The 16,129-nt window shown below is 46.5% G+C and overlaps 1 protein-coding gene across 4 annotated transcripts in view; it reads left to right on the forward strand.

Moving 5' to 3' along the window:
* LOC147692727 (cyclin-dependent kinase 17-like) overlaps positions 1–16,129 on the forward strand; it is a 600,938-nt gene that overhangs the window by 63,243 nt on the left and 521,566 nt on the right. For 2 of the 4 annotated variants that reach the window (XM_086938918.1, XM_086938917.1), the window contains exon 3: positions 3,728–3,889. The exons of the other annotated variants lie outside the window; for them this stretch is intronic. In XM_086938918.1, coding sequence (XP_086795044.1) covers positions 3,728–3,889 — 162 coding nt within the window. The remainder of the gene's footprint in view (positions 1–3,727; positions 3,890–16,129) is intronic. 4 annotated transcript variants of the gene reach the window in all.

Consider the following 16,129-nt stretch of genomic DNA (forward strand, 5'->3'; position numbering starts at 1 on the left):
TTACATTGTCGCTGGTCTAGAGAGGCTGGATCACACACATGTATAAAACTCACAGGACAATTAACCATTCAAATTATATAGATTCATAAACTTTAAAAAAAGTAAAAGGAAATTCACAATCCAAAACAATCAAACTCAAAATAAAACATTGTTTAGAGTGTACAGAGAATCAAAAAGGCCACCCACAAACCCCAGAAGTTGTAAAAATAAAATACAATAATCACAAGGTGTAAAACGGAAGAAAAAGAAGAGAATAAGAGAAAGGAACAAAAAAAAAAAAGACACGAGGCAAAGTTAAGGCGTGCATAAAGCCTCACTTCTCATTTTGGTTCAACATGATCAAGGACTCGTTCATAACTTTTAAGCATAGGACCTTACCAGCTTAATTCATCTCCCAGTGCCAGCTAATTGTACCTGCAATGTCACAAAGCACAATCCAACCTCCAGGACACAGTCAAATAAAACAAAAAGGCCATAAATCGCAATATAATTGCATAGAACTTGATGAAATAAACCCATTGGTGTCAAGAACAATTATGACAATCCGCCCCAGAGACATCTGTGAATATCTGTGGTGTCCATACCTAGGGTATCTGTGGTGTCCATACCTAGGGTTTTGATCTTACTGATTAAGGGGTTTTACCTCTCCTTACATCTTGCCAAAGCTAAATTTAATTTTGCTAGTATAAGTTCACAATTCAGCGTTAACAACATACAGGGAAGGTCTGACACAATAGTTTTTTTTAAATTCTTTTTTTGAAAGTTCCCAGTGGTGAAAGACTTTCTTGGAGGTTTAAAGAGACCCTATCCTTCGATTAGAGCACCTTTTGCTTAGGTGAGACATATTATATGATCTAAATTAACAATCCATCTCTTTGACCCCATTTACAAGCCTTCATTACAGCATCGAGTTCCCCCAGTGACTGATATTAGATTCGGGGATGGCGATATATGGACGGACGTGACATGGTGTGAGGGGTATGCTATTATCTGGGAGGACGTGTGGCATTCTCAGGTGAAATAGATTGTCGTCCTCTTATCCATGCACTCCACCTGTTTCTTGACTTGAACAAGCTAGAAAAATACTTAGCAATTAACGTTTTTTTCCCCCTGTGTTGTGCTTAGTAGGAAAAACCGGAAATTAACTGACTTATTCTTAAAAAGATGAACATGCCGTAATAGAGTAGATGATGAAACGGATTATCTGCAGGGTTACAGCCAACATATGTGGATCCTCAGCTTGCTAGGCAGTCTGTGTTCACACAGCATTATGTTACCTACCCCAGAAAAGATGAAAGGCTGAGTAGAATCAATTAGATTCATCCAGAGATTTGAGAGACCTGCTATAACTTGCATGTTAGGAAAGTGTACAAAAATAACAGGCGGTCCAGAAATGTATGCCACCACGCTGATATGTTTTTTGTATGCTGGTGTGGGAAATGCTATATAGGTTCAAAGGCATACTATTAAACAGAACAATTTAAGACTTTGCCTATTAGGTTGATCAAATTGCAGACTTTGCCTTGACTCTGAGCTGCCGATCAGGGCACTCAACATTGGGCTGATCACTTTCCCTTTAGGGAAAACTGTTCAGCTTGTGTATCGATTTGGCCCTAACAAAGTATAACTTTGAGCCCAAAAAAGTCCTTCATCCATTCTTAAAACAATTGCAACTGCCTACCTATTTTTTTTCTTTGGTGATTTTTAAAAATTGAAACAATTGTCACCAATGCCAAACTAAATAAAATAATACCATATTGAAAGTTACAAACATCCATTCTTAAATCAATTTAAACTCCCTACCTATTATTTTCTTTGGTGATTTTCAAAATTGAAAGAATTGTCACCAATGCCTAACTAAATAAAATAATACCATATTGAAAGTTACAAACAGGCTTCCGTGGCACCAGTGGATGTTCTTGGCGACCGTCAGTCAACAATCCATGCATCTTTTGCTTTGTAGAAGTGATTACTGCCACACCAATGACAGTGATGAAGCAAGGGGGTGGGGTCTCTAGTAATTAAGTGTTCATGGACTCGTTCAGGTTTTGGATTTGGTTTGAAAGTACCCATTTCAAAGCTGTTTCCCCCTATTTTCTGCAAGTGGTATCCCCAAAACTCCTTGCATTGGTTACAAATGCATTAGAAGAACCAAAGGGCAAAACTCCTTTTCCTAGGAACTCGGATAATTGCATATATAAAGATATACAATGTTCCATTCTGTTTCATTCAATAACACTTGTAATGTAGCAAGCCTCAGTGAGTGCTACGTACATTCCCTTACAACAATTAATTAGATGCGTTTTAAATTTCATTCAGATGTAGATTATGAACAACAACCATAAATCAGTAAACAATTCAAATGGGTGTAATAGAACAGAAATGTAAAAAAGTGGTTAAAAATGTTGCTGCCATGCCATCCCAAGATCACGTTCTGCAAGTATGTCTCAATAGAAAGTCAAATGCAACATTTTTACCTGAATGTGTTTCTGAAAATGTTACACTTTCAAGTTCCACTCTGCATACGGAAAAGAGACTGTACACAGTAAATGGAAAATTATCCTGCATCCACAATGATTTGTGGGAATGTCATCTTCATTTATAAAACGGCTATCCTTACTTGGAAGACTCGTAGTGATGGCCCTTTACTGAATGGTTTAACGCTTGGAAGGACCTAGAGCTAATTAAGCTCATGCGTATTTATTACAACACTCTTGACAGTGTGTTGCCTATAGTGTTCTTGCCAGGAAACAGGCGAAGATCCTGCAGGTCACTAATCACGAATGCAGAGCCATCCTACTCGCCTTGGCCTTGTAGTTTAAGGGGATTTTTGCTATTATGCAATCCTGCACGGTGGTGAATCTGGTGACGGGACATTTGAAAAGAGAATTTCAGCCTTCTCAGACCTCTCTGCGATATAGCAATCTAAGAATTAAACCGATCATCAGCAAGCGCTTTAGCCAAATGCAACATTGAAAAACTATACACTTAGGTAGTATACAGAAGTAATGCCCACCCAGCATTTATTAAGAAACCTTAACATATGTTTGGTTATAATCCACGTCACCTCCAGTCTCCTCAACCTCATAAGGGTCTCCTGGGTGAAATGAAGGAACTTTAGTTAAAATGTATTTAAAAAGTCCCCGAGCGAATTTCTCTGCATTTCAAGCAGGTGCAAGATTATTTAAATTTTTCCTGTTTAGATTCCAAGAAAGATATTAAGTCTGACAAGCTGATAATATCAAAGAGCAATACATAACCAGTCTTTTTCTGTCGAAGCACAAGTCTTCAGAAGAAACCTTAATATAATAAAACGAGCTAACCTTTATAATCATATACATGTCCGTGTCAAAAATCCAGCATAAATAAACTAACACTGGTTTAGGACAAGATTATGGTTCTCTAAAGCCTGAAATAAGCAAATACATTTTTGGTTTTACTGCTGCATTAAAAGGTACATCGGAATATGAAATATTTTGCCAGGGTGATTTCTGATATTAGCATCTTTTAACAAACCCTTGCAAGCGATGTACAGCTACGTGAATTGCACCCACAACTGGTCCTGAAGTAGCTTGTAAAACGGCATCCTGAAATTTGCAAAACCCTGATTGTATTTTACAGATGCCCTTTCGTTTTCCTTCTTGTATCATTTCTTTTCTTTTACTTTCTCTGTTTTACTTTTCTTGCTGCTGCTGGATTTTTCTCTTCCTGCTGTCGTGGTGAATAGAACCGATCGTGAAGAATGGCAAGCCTCCTTCTTCCCACAGCATGCATTCCTTCTTCCAGCAGTACGTGGGCTCTTTCAAAACCGCCCCGCTACGGCGGCCCTACAGCGTGATCGGAGCAAGTGTTAGCTCCTACTTGTCCCTGTCCAGGAAAAGCACATTGGGTGAATATTCTGACCTTTTTGTGTTTGTCTTGTTTTTTGCCTCTTTAACATTGTCTTATTTTGGGACCCCTGTTCTTGTTTTAAATAAAATGTTATGCAGATGAAAATTGAGGATTAAATCTGACTGGCTATCATTTGTCTAGACAACATTTAAAGCTACACAAGAAAACAATTAAAAGCAAAGATTAGTAAGCTATTTACTAATGTTAAGTGGCAGATTCTACCAGAAAAAACGTGTGTAGACAAAATGATCAAACATGAGGGAAAACGTATGTTCGACTGGTATTAAATTGCATTTGTATGATGATCCTGCAATTCACGAACCATTTACAAGTTTAGCAGATTTAGAGCTCAACCAACACACTTTGGAGAAGATAAAGAAATGCGTATCTTTGTGCCATAGTCCTAAAAGCTGTTCATCACTGGACAACTGAAATCCAGGGTTCAGGCCTTGCAATGATACTCTGATTAGTCAACAGTAAACTTTGTTACACTGTGCCCTAGTGTTCCTCGTTATCGTCTTTATATTATAAGGATTCAAGAATCATGCTTAGAAAATTGACAACAATGTAAGACCTTCAAATTCAACAAACACTATAAACACCACCTATTTTGTCATGAAGACATTAATGCCACACCTTTTATTGGGAGGTCATGGTTGTAAGACCTAGCACTATGTCGGTTGAAAACAGACCACACAGGAGGGCAGGAAGGAGGGAATCTAGGCCTGTGGTTACGAAGAGTGGGACTCTGTGTAAGGAGTACTGTATACTAAAGTAACTCGACCATTATCAAGTCATCCTTCTTCCTCTTCACAGTCCTCTACATTAGGAAGATCTAGCAAGTGAATGCCAAGTCCCTAACAACTATTGTCAGTCGACTACAAATCATGTGCATTTCAACACCCCTGTGAATGTGCTGGATCCAAAACACCACTGAGGAAGGAAAGCAATTATCTAATGAACAAATAAGGCAATGGCTTGATATGATTGTCAGTTATTCGTATATTGAAACCTTGATACACTCCACCCTCCTGCAGGCTGTTACTAACATGCCTTGATGTATTGATGGACCAGGAGGCTACAAGGGATTCCTTCAGGAACATAAGGGCATCTCAGCAGACACAGAATTCCAACCATAGGAGTTAAAAATAATCGTGACAATTGCATACATGTTTGTATAGCGTAAGGTCAAGGAGCCAGAACATACGTAATGAGACCCTCTCACACTGAAAAGAAGACTCATACAGGTACCAAAAAATCAAACTAACCTTGACGCACTGGCAGGTCACCACAAATTAGATCACAGAATAGTGTCCAGACATGAAAACCCTATCCGGTATTTACTCATACTTAATGAATTAAAAATATATATATGTTTATTGGCTTTTTGTTAGCATTCTTTACATCTCAGAATTATTATTTTCCATTATGATCCCTTCGGTTCGACACTTAAAACATCACTTATGAGGACGTTAACTGGCCGCATTCGTACATATCATCTTCTAACTATGGACATTATACAAAGATTCCGTTAGATATATAGCAACTTTTCCACACTGACTCGGTTCGAGTGCATAGGCCCTCGGTAATCGGTCTCCATATAGTAGAACGTGTCTTCCCCTTCTGGGGTTGTTGCAAACCGGTAGGAAGTGTGATACTGCCATATAAAGTTTGTCTATAAAAATTGTGATTTACTGAGAACTGACAGTACATAAACCAACAAAACTAAGGTTAATGTAAGCTGGGAGCATCAAAGGGGGTCGGGCCGTTTGTGGGTAGTGAATGCTGTATTATGTGTCCAGGTAGGCCCAACTAAAGTGTACTCCTAGTGTAATCATGCAGTTCTGTAGTGCGTCACTTGGGGAGTGGCGGGGAAACCAGAGGGAGAAGGGGACTCAAGTGGGGGTCACGTATGAGGAGAGCCACAGGCGCTCCCCAGCCCTTCAGAAGTTTGTCTCCATTAGCCCCAACGGGTCAGTTTGTGGGAGGTTCCCTGTCTTCAACTGTGCTATTAGAATGGCTCAATTGCTCCCAGATATGTAAGGCATCCCTCCAGAGATCAGCATCCTCATACTTAATGATAAGTGCGATTAATAAGGGAACGACTCTGGTCAAACGAGCCATTTAGGGAGGATTATTTTACCCAGTATGCAGACTCTGGAGAAGGTGAGGCAGAGACCATTCTTTGGATCTTTTAAACAACCAGCCTTGAATGAGTCAAAATTTCACTGAGCAGTCGAGAAGAATACCAAGAATGGAGTGAACACAACCCTGACTTGTCACACATGGCTAAAGAATGTCAACACAATGTTGACTAATAGCCACGATTCGTTTTTCATCAAGCCTACTAGTAGGAGCTTGGAATTTACAGGAAAATTTGAGTGCAGAAAATTCTCAGTTTCTAACATCACACTGACTAAAAGGAACAAATATTGGCAAAGTCAATAGGTCGCTCCATTGTGATCTATTGGCTTTGCTAATGGGTTTTTTAGCCATGCTGCACAGCATCCATGATGCTGTGCAGCATGGTTAAAGTATAAAAAAAAAATCAATTGACTTGGACAGCCACGTCATGTGCTCGCTTACGAAATGACGCAAGCCGTTTTCATGTCTCGCTAGAGCCAGCGCATGCAAGCAGTGCTACGTTTGTCGGCCGCCAGCTTGCCGTCACGCGCACAAGCGCGCTCTACGTGCACCGCTGCCATCTGACTTTCGCGCTGCATGGCCATCTCAGTTTCACGGCCGCGTGGCCATTGCTTGTGATTCTAGTTCTGACTCAAAACATCTGTGTTTTGTAATCCGTGGTTAAGCAAGAGCTGCAGAGAGGGTTGTTTTTCTATAACGGGCTCTCTTGAAGGATTGTCATGCTAGACTCTTAGAAAGAATCGGCCTCGTTTTCTAATTTTATATTTCCAAATCTTTGGTAGCACTCGAAGTAGCTTATAACGCATCCCAGACTGGCAAACGGCGCGTGACATGTGGTGCCTTCCTCCCAGATAGCTTTGAAAGGACAGCGCATGCATGCTGAGACTTGTAGGCGCTTGCTTACAGTCGGCACAGGGCCCATGTATGTATGTTCTATGGAGACCGGAAGTTAATAAGTAATGGGAAGCATGCCGTTTTTCAAAAGATTTCATGTGATTTGTAGGCTTTTGAAATTAGCAGTACTGCCAGAAATCTTCCAACATCTAAATGTTAAGTCACTAATATGTTAATTCCTCAACAACGTTTTTGTCCTTACTTAAATAATCTCTGTGAATAACCAAGAGAGATCCATAATAAGGGTGAGCGAGACATTAGGGGCAAAAATGTAACTTGACAGGAGAATAGCTTCAGCTGTTTAGAAATCTGAAGATGTAGAATGCAGCAGCCAGAATCTAACCAGCAAACCTTGCCAAGTTTCCCATGTCAATATGTGATGTGCCGCTGCAGTCCAGGTTTTTTCTAAATGCTCGCATTCAACCCTGTCCATGAAGTCTACAGTGGGTCAAGGTGGATTTCATGATCTGTTGCGGAGCTGCAAAGACCACTAACGCAGCGCCACACACTCACACCATCAACCATTTTATCTATCTATCACGGCAGGTAAAGGCAGCTTTCCAATGCACATGAATGCATGGTGGCATGAGTTGAAATTTGGAGCTCCTCATAGGATCAGATTCACACCCCCCCCCCCCCCAAATTAATTAGAAAAACAAAATCATCATCGCACTGCATGCATCTTTCCGACTTGGTCTGAATCCCCTCCTAATTTAGACTCTTCCCACACTACCTGTTGCTAGAAATTGTGTGAGAAAGGATCCACATTGGATCGTTACCACTACAACACATTCGTCAATGCCAAGAGTAAATACTGCTTAAAAAAATGCAACATCTGTAGTAACTGTTGTGCAAGACTCAGAATGTAAATGCTATGACTCATTCCAAGCAGAACAAGCTTTGGCATAGATAATAGGTCTCACCTTTGGGACCTTGTAAGTGTTTAGCCATGCAACAGTTGATGTTGTTGCACCAAGTTGTACTGCATAACTAAATACTTATAAGGTCCCAAAGGCAAGACCTATTGGCTATGCCAATGCTTGTTTCTTTAGGTCTCGCGACCTATCGATGCGCGCAAGCGCATAGAGCGGAGCGAGAATTCATGTCGGCAAAACATAAGTCAAACCAAGGGCTTTCAGCCCCGCGTTTTTCTTGCAGTTCACGTGTAAACATGCACGTGCATCGCATGCAAGCCCAGCCTCTCGCATTCCCAGGCTCTCCCGCCCCCATCCGGCATCAGGCACTCCTCCCACACCTCACGGACATCTGTTCAGCACGCGCATCGCATGCAAGCCCAGCCTCTCGCATTCCCAGGCTCTCCCGCCCCCATCCGGCATCAGGCTTCTCCTCCCCTAGCAGCACTCCTCCCACACCAGCAACTCCCCCCTCCCACACCAGCACCTCCCCTCTCTCTCCCCGCAAACACAGCCTTGCCCTAGCAGCACTCCTCCCACACCAGCACCTCCCCTCTCTCTCCCCGCAAACACAGCCTTGCCGTTTATTTATTTTAATGCTGTAACTACTTTTAAGGACACTCTTCAAAATACATTTTGGCCGTCATTCAGAGCAAACATTCAGTGTATTTAGTTTCCTTTTGTTTAAATTGCTCAAACAGTTAAATAATTGTCTCGTAGTGCACAAAGTCTTTCAAGCAATTTGTCAGCTTGATTTCTTAACGTACGGCTACAGGGCCATGGCCCCCGCTGGGGCGCATTCAGTGCCTGTAATTCGCACGCCTCCGAACGCCCCAGCTCGGTGACTCTGAGTGCATCTGCCCAGCTATAAGCTGTGCAGGGACAGCGCGTGCCTCGGGGACATGGCAGCTGTCTGCATGTCTCTGCCATTTGCTCTTTCTGCCTGTGAGTCCATGGTAACACCTAGTACTTCCCTTTGTGCCTTTTAGAGCAGCACGGCCTTCTATGTATAATCCACGTGATTCTGACTCAGATGGAGCTCTTGTTTCAGGCTAACCGGTTCCAGTGATTTATATAATTTCCACTTGTGTTCAGTTGATGTTTATAAAGTCTTGAGAGATGGAGAGTGTGGCAGCTTGCTTTCTTGTCTCCTCCACTGCCTTGAAGTTGTTTGCCTGGTGTGATTTATCTGCAGGTTGAGTTCCGGAGCAGGACACACACACATCCAAGCATATTGCACTCACTTGGTTATTGGCCAGCACAAAGTGCCTGAGAGCTCGGCCCGCTTGTTAGAAGGCATTGTCGGACTGGGAAAGATTACGGCCCCGGACATCAAAATAAATGCGCCCCCCATGTGTAATTAGATAGATAAAAAAAAGCGGCCCATATTTCGAACTTGTTGCAGGTTTGAACTCGTAAAGACACGCAGTACACATGATTTTTAAGGGTATAGAAGACTGCATGGATTTGAGCTTTCTACAGGCTGTTATTGTTTTAACATCAGGGAAGTCAACAATAACAAGCATTGGAATAGACAATAGGTCTCGCTTGTTATATTTAATTAGCAGCAGCAGCATTTCTCCAGCGCCAGGCCACATCAAAGGCTCTGTGCCACTTTCACCCACACTGCAACACTTACAGACACGCAACACCACTCGCACCCACGCAAGCCCACTATCATCCACGCAACACCACACTCACCCACGCAACACCACACTCACCCACGCAACGCCACTCACCCAAGCAACGCCACTCACCCACGCAACGCCACTCACCCACGCAACGCCACTCACCCACGCAACGCCACTCACCCACGCAACGCCACTCACCCACGCAACGCCACTCACCCACGCAACCCCACTCACCCACGCAATGCCACTCACTCACGCACGCAACGCCACTCACTCACGCACGCAACGCCACTCACTCACGCAACACCACTCACTCACGCAACACCACTCACTCACGCAACACCACTCACTCACGCAACACCACTCACTCACGCAACACCACTCACTCACGCAACACCACTCACTCACGCAACACCACTCACTCACGCAACACCACTCACTCACGCAACACCACTCACTCACGCAACACCACTCACTCACGCAACACCACTCACTCACGCAACACCACTCACTCACGCAACACCACTCACTCACGCAACACCACTCACTCACGCAACACCACTCACTCACGCAACACCACTCACTCACGCAACACCACTCACTCACGCAACACCACTCACTCACGCAACACCACTCACTCACGCAACGCCACTCACTCACGCAACGCCACTCACACCCATGCAACGCCACTCACACCCATGCAACGCCACTCACACCCATGCAACGCCACTCACACCCATGCAACGCCACTCACACCCATGCAACGCCACTCACACCCATGCAACGCCACTCACACCCATGCAACGCCACTCACACCCATGCAACGCCACTCACACCCATGCAACGCCACTCACACCCATGCAACGCCACTCACACCCATGCAACGCCACTCACACCCATGCAACGCCACTCACACCCATGCAACGCCACTCACACCCATGCAACGCCACTCACACCCATGCAACGCCACTCACACCCATGCAACGCCACTCACACCCATGCAACGCCACTCACACCCATGCAACGCCACTCACACCCATGCAACGCCACTCACACCCATGCAACGCCACTCACACCCATGCAACGCCACTCACACCCATGCAACGCCACTCACACCCATGCAACGCCACTCACACCCATGCAACGCCACTCACACCCATGCAACGCCACTCACACCCATGCAACGCCACTCACACCCATGCAACGCCACTCACACCCATGCAACGCCACTCACACCCATGCAACGCCACTCACACCCATGCAACGCCACTCACACCCATGCAACGCCACTCACACCCATGCAACGCCACTCACACCCATGCAACGCCACTCACACCCATGCAACGCCACTCACACCCATGCAACGCCACTCACACCCATGCAACGCCACTCACACCCATGCAACGCCACTCACACCCATGCAACGCCACTCACACCCATGCAACGCCACTCACACCCATGCAACGCCACTCACACCCATGCAACGCCACTCACACCCATGCAACGCCACTCACACCCATGCAACGCCACTCACACCCATGCAACGCCACTCACACCCATGCAACGCCACTCACACCCATGCAACGCCACTCACACCCATGCAACGCCACTCACACCCATGCAACGCCACTCACACCCATGCAACGCCACTCACACCCATGCAACGCCACTCACACCCATGCAACGCCACTCACACCCATGCAACGCCACTCACACCCATGCAACGCCACTCACACCCATGCAACGCCACTCACACCCATGCAACGCCACTCACACCCATGCAACGCCACTCACACCCATGCAACGCCACTCACACCCATGCAACGCCACTCACACCCATGCAACGCCACTCACACCCATGCAACGCCACTCACACCCACGCAACGCCACTCACACCCACGCAACGCCACTCACACCCACGCAACGCCACTCACACCCACGCAACGCCACTCACACCCACGCAACGCCACTCACACCCACGCAACGCCACTCACACCCACGCAACGCCACTCACACCCACGCAACGCCACTCACCCACGCAACGCCACTCACCCACGCAACGCCACTCACCCACGCAACGCCACTCACCCACGCAACGCCACTCACCCACGCAACGCCACTCACCCACGCAACGCCACTCACCCACGCAACGCCACTCACCCACACAGCACCACTTTCAGACACGCAACGCCACTCACCCACGCAACGCCACTCACCCACGCAACGCCACTCACCCACGCAACGCCACTCACCCACGCAACGCCACTCACCCACGCAACGCCACTCACCCACGCAACGCCACTCACCCACGCAACGCCACTCACCCACGCAACGCCACTCACCCACGCAACGCCACTCACCCACGCAACGCCACTCACCCACGCAACGCCACTCACCCACGCAACGCCACTCACCCACGCAACGCCACTCACCCACGCAACGCCACTCACCCACGCAACGCCACTCACCCACGCAACGCCACTCAGACACGCAACGCCACTCAGACACGCAACGCCACTCACACACGCAACGCCACTCACCCACGCAACGCCACTCACCCACGCAACGCCACTCACCCACGCAACGCCACTCACGCCCACGCAACGCCACTCGCCCAGGCAACGCCACTCGCCCAGGCAGCGCCACTCGCCCAGGCAGCGCCACTCGCCCAGGCAGCGCCACTCGCCCAGGCAGCGCCACTCGCCCAGGCAGCGCCACTCGCCCAGGCAGCGCCACTCGCCCAGGCAGCGCCACTCACACATGCAACAACACTCACCCACGCAACGCAACTCACTCAAAGCCACTCACACACACGCAGTGCCACTTTCACCCACACTGTGCAGTGCACAATGGGTCTCGCAGTACGAAAGTTGGAGCTATTGGTTTTGTAAATGACAAAGCCCTTTATGTTTTTAAAATGAAAACAAAAATAAAAGGCATTATTTGCAATTGTAATAGCTCCAACTTACCTACTGCGAGACCTATTGGCAACGCCAGTGCTTGTTTTGGTTTAATTACTTATCTTGATTAGATTGGTAACTAATAAGTTGTTAAAAAGCAATACGGAGGTCCCAGGTGATGGGAGGAGAAGCAACTGGTGAGAGAGCAATATGGAGCTGAAACAGGGTGTGAAAGTGTGGGGGGAGCAACATGGAGGATGGAGGTGGGGAGTAGACTCACATGGGCAAAAAAGCAATTAAAGAAGTGTGAGCACAACGTGCTACGTGAGACGGTGGCAGAGTCTCTACGCCGCTTAGCCTTTCAAAGCTACCGCAACTGTACCCGTGCATGTTCTATTTTGTGGTGGGTGTAAAACGCGAATTGCATGTCTTTTAAATACTCGTTTTTAAAGTACATCTGTTGAATCACTAACGATGTTTTTAAATTGAGCACTGACACTTTGACTCGCATTTCATTTATACCACGCACATATTGACACTGGGGTGAATAAAACCCCAGAGCCCTTATCTTGAGTACAAGGAGGAGGGGAACGATATTTACCTACCTAGGAAGCCTGTGCTCGTCTTTTCTCCTGACCCGCCCCGGTCCGACGCGGTAACCAGTACCGTTGCGCGGAGGGCGGGCCAGGGAGAGCCAGTCACTTCCTGCCGGGACACTCCACGAGCGGTTAGCGCTCTAGTGCACCTATCTGGAGGGCCTATTTAGCCATCCCCCCTTGTGAGCGCGCAGCGTTCGCGCGCAGCATCGCCGAAGACCAGCCAAAGAGCTGCCCGTCTGCGCCCGTCCGCGACAGGACGAGGCAGACAGAGGCACAGGGGTTATAAGGCGATCCCACGATGATTCCCGACATCGAAGGTAGTAACCTTATGCACCCCAAACCCTCCGACTGTTGCAGCCAAGGGTGAAATGTAACACACGGTTACAATATAAACAGCTCGAGGGGAGTTTTTCATGCCTTCAATGTCGTTTCCAGTCAGACTCGACAGGAAATAGCATTTGCGCCAAAGCTACTATCACCACAACCCCCCCAGAACTTAAATGTCTCCTTTTAAATGTGCGCTCCATGCCTAAGCACCAACTACAGATTTGGGATCTTATTCATGCAGAACAACCTGATCTTTGTTTTTTTACTGAGACCTGGATGAAACCCCATACTACATCTGCGGTTGTGTTGGGTGTTCCCTCAGGATACAGATTTATGCATGTTGATACTAGGCCCAACAAAACTGGAGGAGGCTTAGCGATAATTTGTACGGACACGTTCAAGTCAACTATTTTAGACAAAACATGTAGTCCAGCGATGGAAATCATGATTTTTAAAATCACATTAGGTAGTACTTCCTGGAAAGGAGCCCTTTTGTATCGTCCACCCACTCCTAACCCCGACTTTGCTCTGCTCCTTCTGGAAACACTTGCTCCCCATATGAAAGCCAAGGAGGATTTTATCCTCCTCGGAGACTTTAATATACTTATGGACACTCCTGATTTGCCGGAAACCATTCATTTAACAACTGACCTATCTCACCTGGGGCTTAAAATAATTAACAACGGTGCTACACACATAGGTGGTCACACCCTCGACCTTATTTTCTCCAACTGTACCAAAATACGTTGTTTTCCGGCAAAAAAGATCCTTTGGTCAGATCACTTTTTGGTTGAGTTTTATCTAGCTGGGCCGACCAAACGACCTCAGAAAGCTCTGCCCCCGCCTATTCTTCGTCGAGAATGGCATAAAATTTCAGTGACCAATTTGCACAAATACTGGGTGCAACCGACTGTTACGGATACAGACACTGCTGAGTCTGCATTAGAGAAATTTAACCAGTCCCTGAAATCTGCTATTGACACCATTGCTCCCCTTAAATTACACAAGCAATTCCCCCAGTCCAAACAGGAGAAATGGTATACAGCTGATCTTAGGAAAGAAAAGCAAAAATGCAGACGCTTAGAAAAAACATGGAGAACATCCAAAAATGAAGAGGCCAGGAAAGCATTTCACGAGGTTCAGTCAGTATATTATAAAAATATAAAATTAGCCAGGAAAGTCCACTTCTCCACTCAACTGGAGGAGGCAGGGAACTGTCCCCGTGAATTGTTTAAAATTTTGCGAAATTTTATTAAACCCACAGCCACTGAAAGCACCGATGATGCCTCTCAACCACTCTGTGACGAAATTTCTGAGTTCTTCGAGGAAAAAATAAATTTGATTTATGACAAAATTTTAACCTGTAAAGGTGGGGCTATTACATCCATTCCCGAAGCTAAACCTGGCACACAGGCTTCAAACTCCCTGTTTGTCATTCCTCCCGTCACAGATCAAAATTTGGCAACCCTTATTGGCCATATGAAAACAGGCTCTCCCAGTGATCTTCTTCCTGCCAAAATGATGTCCCCTTTGATTTCCATCTTAGGCCCCTCAATCCAGGCAGTTATCAACACCTCCCTGGCCAAAGGCCAAGTCCCCATGGAATGGAAGACTGCGGTAGTAAACCCAATCCGGAAGAAGGCAACCCTACCCTGGACGGATCTATCTAACCTCCGACCTATCTCTCTCTTGCCTTACATCGGCAAATTAACAGAGAAGCACGTGAACACCCACTTTTCCAACTATATCGAGACAGCGGATGGCCTAGATCCTTCACAATCTGGTTTTAGGCCTAACCATAGCACCGAATCCGCCCTACTGGCTGTCACCAATAACATCAGGATGACGCTTGATAGTGGAGGGTCGATGATTCTGGTGCTATTGGACTTATCCGCTGCCTTCGATACTGTGTCTCACGATTTGCTTCTCTGCCGTCTTAGAGAGATAGGATTGGGAGGCATGGCCCTGTCCTGGATGGAGAGCTTTCTCTCCGGCCGCTCTCAAGAAGTCAGATTGGGCCCCCATAAATCCATCGCTAGGGAGCTCACCAGGGGAGTGCCACAGGGCTCTTGCCTTAGCCCCACATTGTTTAATGTGTACGTGGCCCCCCTGGCTGACTTAGTGAGATCTTTTGGGTTTATACTGGTGACCTACGCCGATGACACCCAACTTCTGTTCCCCTTTAAGACCTTCTCTCCTGCTTTACAAAGAACTTTTGCAGAAGGGATGAGGGCAGTTTCCAAATGGATGGCCAACAACTGCTTACAATGCAACGTGACCAAAACAGAGGTTGTACTTTATGGGGAAGCAGTGACACTATGGTCCAATGAGTGGTGGCCTCTTGAACTAGGACCTGCCCCTATTCCTAAACAGACTATAAGAAATCTGGGAGTGCTATTTGATCAGTCACTGACCTTCAAAGATCACGTCAACCAGGTTGCTGGTACCTGTTTCGGGGTTATCTCTCTGCTGAGAAGGGTCTTTCCTTTCCTCCCAGATCACCACAGAAAGACCTTGGTCCAGGCTCTGGTCGTTAGTAGATTGGACTACTGTAATGGCCTTCTTTTATCGGCTAACTAAGGCCATTTTAACAAACTACAGGTGGTCCAGAATACGGCCGCGAGGTTAGTCATGATGGCTCCTTCCAGGACTCCCTCCCGGCCACTACTGATGGAACTTCACTGGTTGCCAGTGCGACTGCGGACCAAATTTAAAATCTTGTGTACAATTCACAAGTGTCTGATGGGGAAAGGCCCGAAATTTCTCTCCACAGCCTTCCTTCCTTATGTTCCTGGCCGCTCACTACGATCGAGCAATCTCCAGCTCCT

The sequence above is a fragment of the Lissotriton vulgaris genome, chromosome 9, assembly GCF_964263255.1.
Source record: "Lissotriton vulgaris chromosome 9, aLisVul1.2, whole genome shotgun sequence".
In the NCBI taxonomy this organism is placed as follows: domain Eukaryota; kingdom Metazoa; phylum Chordata; class Amphibia; order Caudata; family Salamandridae; genus Lissotriton; species Lissotriton vulgaris.